Here is an 18,343-nt window from a genome sequence, read left to right on the forward strand (position 1 = left end):
AAAAGAAGTACAGCCAAGTGTTTCCACATGTGTAAAATGGCATTTACCTTATAGTATACAAAGAGGTTTAATGAAATATTGTATGTAGAGCACTTAGCACAGTACTTAGAAATAGGAGACATAATAAGTGCACAGAATATGACCTTATACAAACAGCATTAGAAGTATATGCATCCAGATATTAGCAGTGATTTGCTCCCTTTAGTAGTATTTTGAGTGTTATTTTTTTCTGCCTATCTGTATTCTCTGTTTACAGTAAACATTTATAGCTTTATAACAAGGAAAATTAATAAGTGGTTTTAAAGATAATATTTTAAATTCAGTGCAAGTGTTTATTAACTCATCTCTCTTTACACCCAAAACTTCCCTGTGAACTGAATTGTCCAAAATACCCATTTGTAAAATGGGTCTTATTTCTCCATTAGGAGTTCAACATGTGTTTAAAGTTTTGTTAGCAACATACAGGTATAACCATAAAACATACATGAAAGAAAATACTTTATCACCTAAGAAAATAGTCATCTTTTTGCTTCAACATTCCAAATTTGGAAGAAAACTATTAACAGCAAATAACCTGACAATAATAATGGCATTTTCAATTAAGAAGAGATGCCTCACTACCTGAAAGTCTCAGTAACCCAGAGGTGGCTAAAATTCTGAGATGGCTTCTGTTCTCAGCCTGTGCCTACCCTGAAGCCAAACTCAGCTTTTGCTTCATCCCCCAAAACAAATCCAACAGTACAATGTATTTGTGAGTAATACCAGTTTTACTGAAAATTTCTAGGGGAAATGAGGAAATTATATCACATACCACTCAGAAAAACTTAATAAAAGTTAATCTTCACTGTTTGTCCCCACACTCCCTTCTCTTGTCTGTTCATCAAAAAATCTTCTCTATTTTCCTAACATTCCAATCCAGCCTTTGGCTTGAATTCTTCAGTTACCAAAAAGATACCCAGGCAAATCGCCAGCAATACCCTTCTCAAACAACAGCTATCCCCACTGCAATAAAAAAAAACAGATCAATAACTAGTGTTAGTTAAGCCTGGCCTGTAGGCGTTTTCTGCTTCATCTCAAGCAGTTTATATGTGTGGTGGTGGTAGTGGTGGTGAAATTCTGCAGCTAAGAGAATATTATTTTTACCAGATAGATAAATATACAATACAGTCATATATCCATAAATGCATACGTATAAATATACAATACTTATACAATAAATATACAATATTATAAACATACTATACTGTGACATGGACTCTTTTCAGTTCTGCTCTCACCCTGTTTTTGCCCTGAGCTTTGGCTTCTGATGAAAATGAGCTATGCAGTTGTGGAGCCTCTGGGGACAGGACTGGGCTCTTTGACTTAAGTTCCCTCTACATGAGAGCCCTCTTTTGCCTACCATCTCATAAAGCACATTGCAGTAGCTTCTGAGAACATATAGAGTCTCCCAATACAAGTATTTTTTATGAAAACTTTTTTTAACCTATAAAAGAAAGTTTTCTCTATACTTTTATATAACACACTTGACTGACCAAGTTGAATTTTCATTGAAAGTGTATAGTAATCTTCTACTTTCTTTCAATAGTCGTGTGTTCTATTAGCATATAAAACTGTCTATAATGTGAGAGTAAGACGACTTACCTTAATAGTTGTCATGAATCCAAATTCAAGCTTTTTTCCAACTATTTACACCATCACTCAGCAACCATTTAGTAATTGCCCAGTTACTCTTTCCAAGTATGTGGGCTCTGGCTTGTAAAGTCAGAGTGGGAAAGTGAGGAAAAGCCAGCCTAAAAAGTTTCCATCAAATAAGTCTAAACTCCAGACATGTCTTTAGTCACTCTGACTCTACTTGGTTATTGAAATTATATGGAAACTTTTTTTACTTATTGGCACTACTAAAACCTCCAGACATCCCGTTTCCAGTCTTATGGTGTGGTACACTGTTTTTTCATTAACCGCTTTTTGAAACAGAAGACAGTTTAATTCTTCTACTTTCATCTTTGCTGTTTTGGGATTTCAAATTTTATGCTTGCATATTATCTAGGTCATTCTTACGTTAAACTAAAGACAATTATAATTTTAGATTTTAATATTTGACTTCCTCATTTGTTATTGCTTCTCAAAACCTAAGTCACCCACTTTGTCTGAGGTGGCCACATTCCATGGTTGTCTTAGATGACGTACCTAATGAATACATGTTTCCCGCATAATGAATACATGTCTCCCGCAGCTGATCTGTGAAGGAGGAGACTTTGCCCTGAATTGCCCTTGGCTCTTCTTCTGCTGATCCTTGCCCCATTATCAGACTCTTATCCTCAAAGTTTTACTCACAGCTCTCAGGCAATTATCATCTCTCCCGATCCCGGAAAAAATAAATTAAGAATTTGATGATTTAGGAGAAAGATTAAGATTGAGCAGAATTTGTTCTCACTCAGATTTAAATATATGGTGGGACAAATCATGTGCTGGCATCCTGACATCTAAAGTCTCTCTAAGCATAGTTCACTATAGCCGAAACTCTTAGAGCTTTTCTAACACAAGCTTAAATGAGACCAGATAAGTTTACTTAGCATTTACTGAGCTCCTTTTCAACCAGACACACTGATAGTTACTGGTACAAAGGTGAATAAGACAAGATTCCTAACTTCAAATTGCTCACAGATAGCTAAATAAATAATTGTGATATAACATATGCACTAAAATTACTTTTAAGCACAATGGTGTCAACAGAAACTCTAAAGCTAAGGTACAAACCAAAAACCCATCAGCCAATTCTTCACTAGGTTTCTGACCAACAAGGTAACTGAATCTGTAATGTCTTAGTAGAACCACCCATTGTGGTTCAAAGAATTATATTTTCAAAATAGTGGATGTTTTATAGTTTCAATTAAATACAGAGGGTGCCAAAAATATATATATATGCATTTTAAGGAAGAAGAAAACTGTATTAAAATTGTAATACTCAATATATACCGATAACAAACGATGAATACAAGTCATGTGTATACATTTTTTGGCACACACCCCCCCCCACACCCCTGGTACATTATTTTTCCACAATCTAATTTTTAAGACTAGTTTAATTTATTTTACATTGGGATATATAAACTCCTGGCAATTTTCAGAGCAAGGAACTTTATAATCGGAGCACTTTTCACTTTGTAAAGCAAGTTTTATGTGTTCTGTCACTTAATCCTTACAACAGGTATGAAATTATCTCATTTTACACATGAAAATGAACCACACGAAGTTTATGCAATCCGCTGTGAGAGCCCTGACTAACCGCTGTGCTGCAGTTGCTCTGCCCTCTGCTTTCCCTTGGCAGGTCCTTCCACGCAGTATTAGTTTATACAGATTGGTTCCATGCCAATGCATTTACAAAAATGTATTCATTAGAACACTAGAACTATGTGCACAGGTTGCTGGTACTGTTTGTTTTTAATTAAAGTCAAAGTGGTTTTTCTTAACTAAAAACAAATTCCTGGAGCCTTTGATATATTAGGTTGGTGCAAAAGTAATTGCGGTTTTTGCAATTATTTTTAACCTTTTAAACTGCAATGACCAATGACTTTTGCACCAACCTAAGAACCTATTGTTCTTTGAAATATATGTTTCAAAGAAATATATATACATATATATATATATATATATGTATATATATATATATATATATATATATATATATATATATATATTTCAAAGAACAATAGTGATTAGACCTTTTTGTAATGGGTTACTCCCATGTGAACTTGTAATAATCATACCTGTATCAAAAGATTTTGGAATTAAGTGAGGATATATATGAAATTTTAGTACATAGTATAAATTGAAAAATGTTTCATAAAGCAATTATAACTCCATGACAAAAGACTGTGTCAAAATACGACAATGTCAAAGTATGACTCTGGCAAGTAACACATTTCATATTGCCAAAATAAGGTATAGGTTAAATCATATGAAATTGACCATGTTAATCAATTTTTGAGTTACAAGAATGGAAATTTAATATGGCTTATCCTAATATTATAATTTGACTAGAGGGTAAAATGCAGAGTTATACTTGGTGTTACTGTTAACAGACTTATTATTGCTGACTAGAACTTGATATACCCCATTTATTTATTATTTGTCTCTGCCTACAAGGACATTTTATTCTGGGACACGGTGACTCTGAGTACCTATTAAGCACAACAATAACAGGAAAAAAAATTGATCTTTTTTGAGTTTGTTGTCACTTAAACAAAATCTCCTTTATCTAGTGTGTTATTCTAGGTGGATCTCAAGAAATGGTTATGAGAGGTCTTGAGAGGACAAGAAATTTTTCCTAACAGCCATACTGACTTTCTACTGCTCTTTGAACAAACACACCTGGAAAAGATAGTTGGTTCCAGATTTAAAGGGATGGCAAGAAAGGAAGACATTTAGTATCAAAGTAACCAATTAAAGATTGGATTCTAAATTTCTGTTCTTAATTTGTGGGAAACTCTGCCTAAATGTTATTAGATGCTGAAATTGGAATCTTGGGCCATGGTTATGAAGTCTCCGCAGAATAAACTCATTTTCTGAGATGATGTCCAGGCAGATATGGAGCATATGAAGCTACTGCCAAGTCCAGTTTACCTGAGCCACCGTGGCCAATCTATTTCTAGTATTTTCAGTATCCCAGAATAACAGGATTAACCATGGTATGGTCCCTTCTTTTATTTTTTTTCCCTTAAATTGCTAATGTGGCTATAACGTATAAAAATATTCTTGGCCCTAACCAATGAACAGGGATTGTAATAGAGGTAGGCCAAATTTAAAGATCAGGGCAACCACAAACCATGATGGAGGATGCTATTAATGTGACTAACTCATCCTGGCAGGAACTATAGGACTCAAACCTCCAAATTACAAGGCAAAAATCAACCTGACAAAATCCACAAATTTGAGTCAGTGAGACGGTGTCTAAGCTCAAATGAAGCAGAAACAATTGTTTGGGTAATTAAAAAAGAGGTTTTTGATGTTGTTGTTGTTTGTTTTGTTTTGTTTTATTGTTGAGAGAGGGCCATGCTACTATGCTAGAGCCTCCATTGTGCATATTATTTATCTGGTAACATATTGAATCTCTGCAACAACTCTGTGAGGTAGGTACTAAATGAACCCTGTTACAAATGAGAAAACTAAGCTGTAGAGTTTAATAAGCCAGGTCTCACAGATAGGCAGCCAGGATTTCAACTCTGGTGTCTGTAGCTTAGGAACTCATGTTCTTATTAATTCACTACTGCCTCATAACACTCAAATGAAAATTGATGATTCCTTAGGTGACTAATATAAACAAATTTATAGATATCGCATTAGACAAGATACTGTGATCATTAAGCAAATTTTCTTAATTTCAAGAAATGTGAAATATTGTTTAAGGTCTTTGTTTATTCCTTAGAAATACAGAACATTATTCTGTAGTGGAGTCAACCTTAAGAGATGGACTAGCTAGCTTCTCCAGATTTCTTCTAGACTTATGAATCTTTAATTTAGACACTGAGAAACATAATACCTTGGGGTAAAAGAACAAGCCTAGCTCATGTCCAGTGTCGTACCTTACTAGTTGTTATCCAGCTACATTTACACTGTAGATTTGGAACAAGTCAGAACCGCACAAATTCTCTGTCATTGGAGGGCTGAGGTTTGTTTCTGTCTGGAAGTTTGTTCAAGCTTGAGTCCACTGATTGAGGGAGTGATTGTGGTCTACCGACGGTGCTGTATAAAAAGGAAGTCGTTTCTTCCAACAGCCTTGTTTGTGTTTTGGAAAACTGTTTCAGCTTCTGTCCTGTTTCCATTCCCATGCCCAGCCCTCCCAAAGTAAACAGATGACAAGTACTGGTGGTGGGGTAGTGGTGATGCAGGGGTGGTGATGGAGGTGGAGGAAGGAAAGAGATTTCCCTAGGGCCAGAGAATTTTCAAAGAACCCAAATGTAATTTGGAAATAAACTCAAGTGCCAAACCAGATGAGATTTATAGTATCAAGATCAGCCCAATATCTAAGTGTAAATATAGACCCCTAGAAATTTCATTTCCTTATTTAAAAATGACCAAACACTGATGGACATTCTTATGTTACATTCCAGCAAAATTAGTGGCTAAAGAGGAATCATTGGCACATCAATAGATGTAACTCTTTATCCCATTCATCCTTTCCCATCTACTTCTACTTGCCCAGAAAACCCATTTATTTCTGATATTTTCTAGAAGAACAGAGACTGAGCTGCCTTAATTCCAACTATAGTACTAAAACCCCTGAAATTTTAAAGAAAGGAAAGAAAATTGAAACAAACCCATTGAAGAATTTTCGGCATTTTAACTGGAAATAAGTCAACATTTAGAATTTCCCTTCTTTCCAAGTCTGCTCTCAAGACCTTAGCTGACCTCATTTAGATGTCTTTCTACAAACAAGAATTAATTGTAATCCTTGATTCAATAATATTGGAACTCACAAAAATGTCCCTTGTATATGCCTGTCTACCAAAATATGTTTAACTAAAAATATCAGTAATATGTGGTCTCACTATTTAAAAGCAAGCAATGTTATTGTATTAAGTTATTGTATCATGTATATAAAAAGCACTTGTCAAAAATTAATTGATCACATATTTCAATGTCAGCAGAATAAAAAAGAAGACAATTACATCACCTGAGATGATGTAGTTCTGTTGTCCAAGTCAAAAAATAACTTAAGAAGAGTGGGGTCATGAATGCTGACATGGATTCTTACTACACCCACATGAGTCTCCATAAATGCTCAGTTACACACATCTTGCATACCAATTTACAAAAAATCAAGGCATTTATTTAAATGCCAAGCACTCATTTCCTTATTTGCCCCAATAAATTATACTTTCTGATAAAAAGCATTGTCTAAATCCTCAAAACCCAAGTAGTTTCCTGAAAAAATTGAAATTCTCCTAAGAAAAAAACATTTGAATCTGAACCAAAGTAAAATGGATTTACATTTACCCAAACCTCATATTTAAATATTATATTCAAAGGAGAGCTATGCCCAAGGGCCATGGGTTAATAGGGTTTAATAGTTATACCCATTGGTTGATGGAATCATGTGTGATTTAAATATATGTATAGTATATATATTTTGTATATGTATAAATATATTTTTATATATAAATGAGTTTACATATAAAATGTATATATATACATATATATGTAGTTAAATATATATAGTTCGGTTAGTGTTACAATGAATGTATGTTAGTTTTATGATTCAGAAAAAATAAATTATTTACAGTTTTAGTAGGAGAGAACTACATCAAAGTAAATTCAGATTTTGAATATACCGATTTAGGGATTAAAGTTGTGCCATATAATATTTTTATTTTTAAAAAATAAAAGTACCATGTATATGTTTACTGACTTCTAGGAATTTTTCCAGAAGATACACTTCCAACAAGGTATCCAACAAGGCACATGCATAAGGTTTTTCATTGCTGTGTATTTGTAACTGCAAAATATTGGAAAGAATCTAAAAGCCCTTACATAGGAGATTGATTTAATAAACTATGGTAGCCCAGAAACTTGATAACCTAGATGAAATGGACCAGTTCCTTGAAAGACACAATCTGCCAAAACTCACAGAAGAAGAAATAGACAATATGAATAGCCATATACCTAGTAAAGAAATTGAATAAATAATTAATGGTCTTTCAAAACCAAAAGCATCAAGCCTAGATGGGTTGACAGGTGAATTCTACTTAAGAAAGAAATTATACAAATGTTCTGCAAATTTTTCAGAAGATAGAAGCACAGGACATTCTTCCTAACTCATTTTGTGAGGTTCATACAAACTAGACAAAGACATTATAAGAAAAGAAAACTACAGACCAATATCTCTTCAAAAATAGATTTAAAAACCCTCAAGAAAATATTAGCAGATCAAATCTAACAATGTATAAAAAGAATTGTACACTACAACCAAGTGGGATTTATTTTAACTATGCAAGCCTCCTTAAAATTTGAAAAACAATTAATGTAATCCATCACACCAACAGACTAAAAAATAAAAATCATATAATCTTATAATAGATGCAGGAAAAACATTTAACAAAATCAAGCACCCATTCATGATAAACAACTTTCAGTAAACTAGGGATAAAGGGGACTTTCTTCAACTTGCTAAAGAATATCTGCAAAAAAGCTACTGCTAACATCATACTTAATGGTGAGAAATTTAAAACTTTCCCACAAAAATAAAGTACAAGACAAGGATGTTCCCTTTCATCCCTCTTTTTCAACATCAGACTGGATGTTCTAGCTAATGTAATAGGGCAACAAAAGTAAATAAAAGTATATAGATTGGGAAGGAAGAAATAAAAACATCTTCATTCTCAGATGACATGATTGCCTATGTAGAAAATCTGAACGAATCAACACAACAAAACAACTGGAACTATAAGTGATTGTAGCAAAGTTGCAAGATATAAAATTAATTTACAAAAATCACTTTTTTTAAATACCTGTAATGCACAAGTGGAATTTGAAATAAAAAACATGATACCATTAAGCATCCCCTCCCATATGAAACACTTAGGCATAAATCTAACAAAATATATACAAGTTCTAAATGAGGAAAACTAAATAAATGGAGAGATGTTTCATGTTCATGGACAGAAAGATTCAATATTGTCAGGATGTTAGTTATTACCAACTTGGTCTATAGATTAAGTGCAATCTCAGTCAAAAATCCCAGCAAGTTATTTTATGAATATCTACAAACTGATTCTAAGTTTATATAGAAAGGAAAAACATCCAGAATAACCAACATGATATTAAAAGCACAGGCACGGTAGGTAAATGCTGTGTTTACCTTCTTTCACAACTACATCAAAATTACAACTAATCTACTAAACAACCATTACTGAGAATTGCCTAAAATCAAGCTGAGCTGAAGCCTTTCAACTAAGGACTTTCAGAAGAAGCCACCTCCAGACTGGTAGGAAGGTCAGAGACACAGCACGGGCTGATCCCACACCTGTGCGTGACCATTAAAGATCAGTAGGTCTATTTCAGATGGGGACCACCATCCCTTAAAGGAGCGAGAGGTACCAGCCCCATCCCAGCCCAAAGTTCCAGTGCCAGGGAGAGAAGTCCCCATAATTTCTGGCAGTGAAAACCAGTAGAGATTGTGACTGAATGAGACTGAGTACAGCTGACTCACAGATGCTCATCTTAAAGGGACTGCACGCAGACTTACCCACCAGTGGAATCACTTGCTCTGAGCTCCAGTGCTGGGGCAGCAGCTGAAAAGGTGGCAGGGACACATGGTGGGAAATTGAGTTGTCTGGCTTGGGATGGTGGCTGGAGAGGCGGATTTCTCCTGTGGAGCAGCTGGCGGAGGCCATTGTTTCTTTGTTGAGCCCTCCCTTTTCCCAGCGTGTGGACACAGGTGACCACCATATTTGAGTCTCTACCTTTTGTTAGCCCTGCCCTGGAGATTTGAGAGCTGGCCCCACCCAACTTTCGAGCACAATCAGGCCACTTCCAGGGCTTTGTCATGCAGACCACTTGTTTTGGCTCAAGCTGCAGACTTTCCTAGACTCTCAAGGGTTCATAGAACCCAGACGAGCAGCATCTGGCTTGAGCATGTCCTGTACTTCTGGCCAAGCAGCCCCAAGCCGGCACTAGTGGCAGCTGGCCTTAGTTAAAGACTTGGGCCTCTCAAGGTGTTTCCAAGCACAGCTCAGGTTGAAGACATCTGCGGATTTATTTCTGGTTCCTGCTAGGTGGCCCTGGGTGGGGCACACAGGCTGTGCCTGAAGTAGACCTACAGTGGATCACCTCCAAGGTGGTCCTGGGGCTGGTTCTCTCAGTGGCCAGCTTCAAAACGAGCTGGAACATCACCCAACAACCCCCAAGTATGACGTTCCGAAGGGGAGGATTGGGCAGGCACCAGAGTCCTGCTGAGGCAGATCCTGCTCTGTAGTATCAGCCCCTGCACAACAACTCTTCCATTGTAGACAAGGCCAGTCCTCACAACCAGTGAGCCCAAGGGTCAGTCCCTCACAGTGAGGTGCAGTTATCAACCAAGGCTCAACTACAAGAGAGGGCACACACAACCCACACAAGGGACGCACCTGGAGCGTGTGGCTCAGGTGACCAGGAAGACTGTGCCACTGAACCCCACAGCACGCCTACTACATAAGGATCGGAAGACATAGCACCCCTACCTAATACATAGAAACAAACACAGGGAGGCAGCTAAAATGGGGAGACAAAGAAACATGTCTCAAACGAAAGCACAGAACAAAGCTCCAAAAAAAAAAAAACTAGGCGAAACGGAGATAAGCAATCTAACGCAGAGTTCCAAACACTGCTATATAAGAATGCTCAATGATCTCATAAAAATGGAGATCGAAACCATGAGAAAGAACCAGTCAGAAATAAAGGATACAATATTGGAAATGAGAATATATTACAGGGAATCAGCAGTAGATTAGATGAAGCAGAGTATCCAACTAGCAATGTAGAAGATAAGGTAGCAGAAAACACCCGATCAGAACAGCAAAAAGAGATAAGAATCCAAAAAATTGAGGAGAGTTTAAGGGGCCTCTGGGACAATATAAAGTGTACCAACATTCATATTATAGGGGTACCAGAAAGAGAAGAGAGAGAGCAAAGAATTGAAAAACTATTTGAAGAAATAATGACAGAAAGCTTCCCTAATCTGGTGAAGGAAATGGACATACAAGCCCAGGAAGCACATAGAGTCCCAAACAAGATAAACCCAGAGGCCAACATCAAGACGTATCATAATGAAAATGCTAAAAGTTAAATACCAGGAGAGAATCTTAAAAGCAGCAAGAGAAAAGCAGTTAGTTACCTACAAGAGAGCCTCCATACAGCTGATTTCTCAACAGAAACTTTGCAGGTAAGAAGCAAGTGGCAGGAAATATTTCAAGTGATGAAAAGCAACAACATACAATCAAGATTGCTCTACCCAGCAAGGCTGATTTAGAATTGGACAGATAAGGAGCTTCCCAGACAAGAAAAAGCTGGAGTTCATTACCACAAAACCAGTATTACAAGGACTCTTAGAGGAACTTCTTTAAGATGGAAGGAAGGCTTAAGAAAGGGGAAGGGATTAAGAAGAACAAATTGGGTGTTATACAGTAGTCATAGGGATGTAAGTTATAGCATAAGGAATATGGTAAAAAATATTGTAACAACTAGTATTGTGCCAGAGAGGTACTAGATCTATCAGGGTGATAGATGGGAATCGGGTTGGGGTCAGGGTGAAAAAGGTGAAGGCATTAAGAAATATAAATTGATAGTTAATACAGTATGGGGAATATAATCAACAATGTTGTAAAGCTCATGTAAGGTGCCAGATGGGCACTGGACTTATCAGGGAGATCACGTCATAGACTGTGTAGATGCCTGACCAATGCATTATTCACCTGAAGAGCTGAATATAGTTGAAGGTCAACTATAACTAAATATATAGGTAAATATTGTCACAGTATGTGGAGTACAACATAGGGAAGATAGTCGATAGTATTGTAACAGCTATATAAGATGTCACCGGGTTGTAGCTTGGGGGGTGGGTTATCAACATTCTGAGGGGTTTAAATGTCTAACTATTATGTTGCTTTGTACACCTGAAACTAATTTAAAGAAAAAGAATAAATATATAATGATACCAAAAAAAAAAAAAAGAAGAACAAATTTGGAGGGCTAATGCTATCTGACTTTAACATTTATTATAAAGCTCAAGGATATATTAAGTCATGTTAATTGCTTTAGCAATACAGAGTGATATTGATGAAAGCATAAACAAATAGATCAGTGGAACAGAATGGAGAGCCCAGAAATAAATCCACATAAATATAGGCAACTGATCTTGAACAAAGAAGAAAGGCAATACAATGGAGCAAAGATAGTCTTTTCAACAAATGATGCTGGAATAACTGGACATCTGCATGCAAAAAGAAAAGAAAAGAAAGAAAGGAAGGAAGGAAGGAAGGAAGGAAGGAAGGAAGGAAGGAAGGAAGGAAGGAAGGAAGGAAGAAAAAGAATCTAGATACAGACTTACACCCTTTACAAAAATGAACTCAAAATGGGATCATAGACCTTAATGTAAATTCAAAAGTATAAAACTAGAAGATAACAGAAGAGAAAATATAGATGATCTTGAATTTGATAATGAGTTTTTAGGTACAATACCAAAGACATAATCCATGAAAGAAATAGTTGATAAACTGGACTTCATTAAAATTAAACACATCTGTGAAAGACAATATTAAGAGAATTGGAAGACATTCCACAGACTGGGAAAAATTATTTGCAAGAGACACATCTTACAAAGGACTGTTATCCAAAATATATAAAAACTCTTAAAACTCAATAAGAAAACAAATAATCTGATTTAAAAATAGGTGAAACACCTTAACAGGCACCTCACCAAAGAAGATATACAGATGGCAGATATGCAAATGAAAAGGTTCCCCACATCATATGTCATCTGAGAAATGCAAATTAAACCAACAATGAGATACTACTACATGTCTATTGGGATGGCCAGAATCCAGATCACTGATAACACCAAATGCTTGTGAGGATGTGGAGCAACAGGAACTCTCATTCATTGTTAGTGGGGATTCAAAACAGTACAGCCACTTTGGAAGACAGCTTAACAAGCTTCTTAAAAACTAAACATACTCTTACCATATAATCCAGCAACCACACTGATTGCTATTTACCAAAATGAGATGAAAAATTTTGCCCCCACAAAAACCTGTACATGGATATTTACAGTAACTTTATTCATAATTGCCAAAACTTGGAAGCAACCAAGATATCTTTTAGTAGGTGGAAGACAATAGACTATTATTTAAAGCTTAAAAAAAAAAAAAAAGAGCTACAAAGCCATAAAAAGACATGGAGAAACTTTAAATGCATATTACTAAGTGAACAACGCAATATGAGAAGGCTACATACTCTATGATTCCAACAATATGACATTCTGGAAAAGACAAAACTATGGAGACAATAAAACAGTGATTTCCAGTGGTGGGAGGGGGTGAGAGAGAAAGAGATGAATAGGCAAAGCATGGTGGATTTTAAGGAAAGTGAAAATGTTCTCTATGATATTGTAATGATGGATACATGTCATTAATGGGAAGGGACTGGATGGAGAAAGGGAGGACACTTCTGAGTATCTTTTTTCATCTAATTTTAACTTTTGGAAACATATTTTACATACTCAAAAAATAAAATTGACTCAACAGGGATTGGAAAACCTCTAAATGGAATATAAGCAGAGGGCTGGCCCAGTGGCTCAGATAGTTGGAGTGCTGTGCTCCTAATGCTGAGGTTGCTGGTTCAATTCCCCAGCGGCTATCGGCTGACCAACAAAAATGAATATAAACAGAAACAAATGAACGCACTATATTCCAAAGAATAATGTGACTACACTGAAGGGGAAGAAAAATTAATCCAAGTAATTTTGGAATACAGAATTATGAGTATAAATTCTTAATCTAGAGACATAAAGACCTGGAAGCATTTCTTGAATGCTGCTCAGTAGATTTGTTTTCCAGTGGTATTGATTGGCAATTCCTACATTACTATATTGTAGAATTGAGCAAATGCATAAATATGTTGATGATGTTGAGAACCAAGTTTCTTACTGTTGGAGAAGAGAGATAGAATTATGAAATGGGAAAAGGTTAAAAAGAATTATGCGGTACTGGATAGTAGTTGAACTGATATCTTTTTATATGTGTAATTATAAATAGAAATAGAGAGACATAGAGAGATACAGATATCAATGTATTTTTGTTGAGTAAACAGGCCTAGATACAATGATAAACCTAGAACTAATTAGGGAACTAGTGCCCACTAACTGGAACCAGGGCTCCTTGGAGAAACGGCTGGTCCAGAGTTAGCCCAGGGAAAGCACAAGATAAGCCTAAAACACTTTTGTACCCCAAAATAAAGAAGTGCTCAAAAAATGATGAGGATATGTCAAAAGGACACAAGAGCCCACTTAATGCAGCTCCCAAAGACCAAATGTAGGGCAATTTAAGTATTAAAATAAAAAATGATTATAATGTATTTTAATCCATTGGATTAAAAACAATCCATTATTATACAGATAATAAACAAACAATTAACAAACAGACAAATAAGAAGGGAATGTTTTTCCTTACAGTAGAATGCTAATAAATGTATAAGGATAATGGTGATTTTAAAAATCACCCTTTGGCAACTGTCACAGTAAATGAATCAGGAAAGAATTATTAATGGATATTAACATTTTTGCTATATAGCTAGAAAGAGTTTCCAATATGTGTCTAGTCTTTCAGCTTCTCTGTTGTGCATTTTTCACTGCACAAATTTTTAAACTAAAATTTACAAATATGTTTTTAAAGAATCCAAAGCATTAAGCTAACATTTCAATTAGTTGTAATTAATGACCATATTTCAATTGAAATATTAATAGAAAGTTTGTTTTTTTTGAAGCTCAGGTCACAAGAATTTTCATCACCAGCAAAGTTTGTGTCCCCTGGAAGAACTGGTCTTTATAGTAGAGAAGAAATCTGGTAATCCAAAAAGTTGATCAATGGTATTGCCCTTCAAATAAGTACTGGAATCTCTGATTAATAACCCCATCTTGAAAATTAAAAAGATGCATATACAGGGGTTCTTTTTAAAAAAATAGTATAAAAAAGGGCATAAAATAAAAAATTTATCTCCCTCTCTATTTACTATTAATTCCTGCCTCTATCCACCCCAGCTTTATTATACAAATCAGGAGTTGTTGACAAACTACAGCCAAATCTAACCCTCCATCTGAAAGTTTTTGTAATGTTGTATTGGAACATACCCACTCCAATTCCTTTTTTCATATTACAGTGTTTTCCTGAAAATAAGACCTAGCCGGACCATCAGCTCTAATGTGGATTTTGGAGCAAAAATTAATATAAGTCCCGGTATTATATTATATTATATTATATTATATTATATTATATTATATTATATTATATTATATTATATTATATTACCCAGTCTTATATTATAGTAAAATAAGACCGGGACTTATATTAATTTTTGCTCCAAAAGATGCATTAGAGCTGATGGTCCGGCTAGGTCTTATTTTCAGGGAAATAGGGTATCTATAATTATTTCCTTGAATTAATGGCAGGGTTGAGTATTTCCAACAGAGGCCATATCACCTAAAAATTTTTATTATCTGACCCTTTATAGAAAAAGTTTGCTGAAAAATGATAGCATACTATATATACCATTTGCTTTTAATTTAATCATAGATCAATATATAGATCTTTTTCCTTTATAGTAGTGGAATAGCATTCCATTGTTTCTTTAAATTAATTCCATGATTTGCTCAACCAGGCTTTTAGGTTGTTTTCTGGTCTGTGCTACTGTCAAAGATGATATTTTCACACATTTGTGCAAAGTATATCTATTGGCACAGTTTTTACAAGTAAAATTACTGACTGAAGGTAATGTGCATGTTTTATTTTAATAAACATTGACTAATTGCCAAATGTGAGAAGTTTTATGACAAAACTGATTGAGAATGGATTCAATTCCAAAGTAAGACCTACTTCTCTTATTCTCCTTCTGTTTAGAAAACACTGGGCAGCAAAATACAGCCGAAGATTATAAATGAGATAATTAATATAATAAAGACGATGTAACATAGCACAATCTCTGTGCAAAAATAAATGTAACTTTAAAATAATACATTTTTATGGAAATGAAAAAAAGAGAAGGGAATAGTGAAAATAATGCAACATGGCTTTCAGTGGACATAGGGAAAAATAGAATAGTTTATGATTCTTCAACAGAAAAAAAGCATTTACATTTTGCCAAAATTGTTTTATATGTTTAGTTAAATAATGGTTTCAAATATGGGTAAATATGTCTTTAGTTGCAAAATTTCGGAGACAGGCTGTACTTTTTCTTGATAAAAGTCAAGCCCAGTAAGAAGTTCCACGTCACGGACTCGGGCAACATGCGCTTTCAACCGTTCTTCAATCCACACAGCCTCTGGTTTATATTCCTAAAAAAGAGAAACAAAAGACATTTTCTACAGGACATACTTTTTCATTAATAGAAAGATCTTTTATTTCTTAGAAGTTGTTATTTTTCCTATGGTTTTTGCTTGCTTCCTTCCTTCCTTCCTTCCTTCCTTCCTTCCTTCCTTCCTTCCTTCCTTCCTTTCCCTCCCTCCCTCCCTCCCTCCCTCCCTCCCTCCCTCCCTCCCTCCCTCCCTCCCTTCCTTCCTTCCTTCCTTCTTTCCTTCCTTCCTTCCTTCTTTCCTTCCTTCCTTCCTTCCTTCCTTTTTTTAGTATAATTGACATAAAACATTCTGTTAACACAATAATTCGATATTTGTTCCTGTGGTTTTTACTGCCTTAAATTTTAATTTGATGCAGCTAGATGAACCCAGTCTGGCTTAGATTCTAAGCTTTCATTTCCTGTCTCTAATGGTCAATGGGATTTTCCATGGGAACACCCATTTCTATACACTCGACATGCCTAAACTTAGTTATCTTATCTACCTGCCAAGATAGTTCTCATTCCTAACTTCCTACTTTCTTTTACCTAATTATCTACATTTAAATCTCTGATTCATCTTTAAGTCTCCCTTTTCCTTTGGCTCTTGGCATCCAAGACGTTACCAAATCTCCATTTTTTACTGCCTCCTTGGAAGATTCTTCCTAATCCTCTCAGTCTGTTTAAATTCTGCCCATCCTTCTGGGCCCAGCCCTACTCTCACCACATTTTATGTAACCTTTATTGATTATTCCAGCCAAATGTGTCTTGAATTTGAAACACTATATCCTTATAAGAGTATTTGGCAATTAATCCCAACTTTGTGACATCTCTCTTATTTTAATTTGTAAAATAATTCTTATATTATTGACTGACCCATTTACTTGTCTGTATTTCATTTAGCTTTCATTTATATATAAAGTTATATATGAACTCTTTGAGGGCAGAAACAATGTATTCCTCTTTGGTGCATTCTAAAAAGTTTCTGTTACAATACTGTGCTCTTAATAGGTGCTCAGTATATTTGTTGAATAACTTTAGTAAAACTCAATTATCAGGATATATATTTTTTTCTATAAAGAACATATATGCAAGTTGAAGTAACTATTTCCATAAAATTTGCCTTGATCCAAAAATATTTTGAGGTGGTATAAAACATGATGTTAGAAATGTTACTTGAACTAACTTAGTGTGCGTGTGTGTGTGTGTGTGTGTGTGTGTGTGTGTGTGTGTGTGTGATTAATTTCAGACCACGTTTCAAGTTGCTGGAGTATTCATTCAAGAAATACTGATCCAGTGCCAACTTTGGGACAGAACCTTAAAATTTGTGTACAGAATGAAAATATTAATAAGATACCACCACTTCCCTTATTAGTGAGTGTGAATAAAAGGGGTAAATAAAATACATCAGATATGCATACATAAACACATGTTCATGTAGGCACATACATGTTTAAATTGATATTAATTACATATATCAATTACATACATGTTCAAATTGATAGTAATTACATAGTCTAAGGAAAAGTTTTAAAATGAGGTTATTTTTAGTATGACTCTATTCATGAAACACCAAAATATATACATATGTATTATTGTAGTCAGAGCCTCGTTCATGAGAGCCCAGATGAGCTCTGACCAGTCATTTTCGCAGGTCCCAGGGACTTTCCCGGAGCATACTCACCGGGCAGCTCTCCACATTGGTAGGTCGGTGAGGGATGATAAAGGATAGGACATCCAACCACCCAGGGCAGTCACTGGGGGTGTAGGTCTTATTTTTACAACTAGTCATCATCACAAAGTAGTGTGTTGGAATGGGAACAGTGTTGTTGACTACATATCTAAAAAACATAATTGACAAGATTTGATGTTAGTATACGTTTACTTCTAAAGATTGTAAATGTGTTTATATATTTTGAAAGAAATGCCAAGGTAAGAATATAATAAAAGAAATTAAATGAATAGAAAGTACAAAAACCTATCACATATTTTTAGATTTCAACGAGTCAGACTAGAGATTTATAGAAGTCCAAGCTTGGTTACATTCACATTGTGGGGATATATTAGAATACAAAGAAAAGCAGAGCATGATATTATGCATCCTGTGCTTCCTAGTTTTGTTGACTTTATACCTCAATAGTGTCCTTTTCTGAGAAAGAAGAGCCAGGATTCCAACTCTAGCTGTGCTCTCCCACTAGATGTTCGGATGTGCTCTAATCCTCTAACATTCTACAACTTACAAAGTGTCCTCAACTTTAACATGGAGGTG

General features: G+C 35.2%; 1 protein-coding gene across 3 annotated transcripts in view; it reads right to left on the bottom strand.

Annotated features, from left to right (window-relative positions):
* Window positions 1-15,827: 15,827 nt before the first annotated feature.
* ENPP3 (ectonucleotide pyrophosphatase/phosphodiesterase 3) overlaps window positions 15,828-18,343 on the bottom strand; it is a 54,048-nt gene continuing 51,532 nt past the window's right edge. For all 3 annotated transcript variants that reach the window (XM_074333594.2, XM_088795453.1, XM_088795455.1), the window contains 2 exons: window positions 17,759-17,915; window positions 15,828-16,078 (listed from right to left, as the gene is read on the bottom strand). In XM_074333594.2, the coding sequence (XP_074189695.2) occupies window positions 15,908-16,078; window positions 17,759-17,915 (328 nt within the window). In that variant the 3' untranslated portion in view covers window positions 15,828-15,907. The remainder of the gene's footprint in view (window positions 16,079-17,758; window positions 17,916-18,343) is intronic.

The sequence above is a fragment of the Rhinolophus sinicus genome, chromosome 2 (assembly GCF_057876585.1).
Source record: "Rhinolophus sinicus isolate RSI-liver-muscle chromosome 2, RSI-T2T, whole genome shotgun sequence".
NCBI lineage: Eukaryota > Metazoa > Chordata > Mammalia > Chiroptera > Rhinolophidae > Rhinolophus > Rhinolophus sinicus.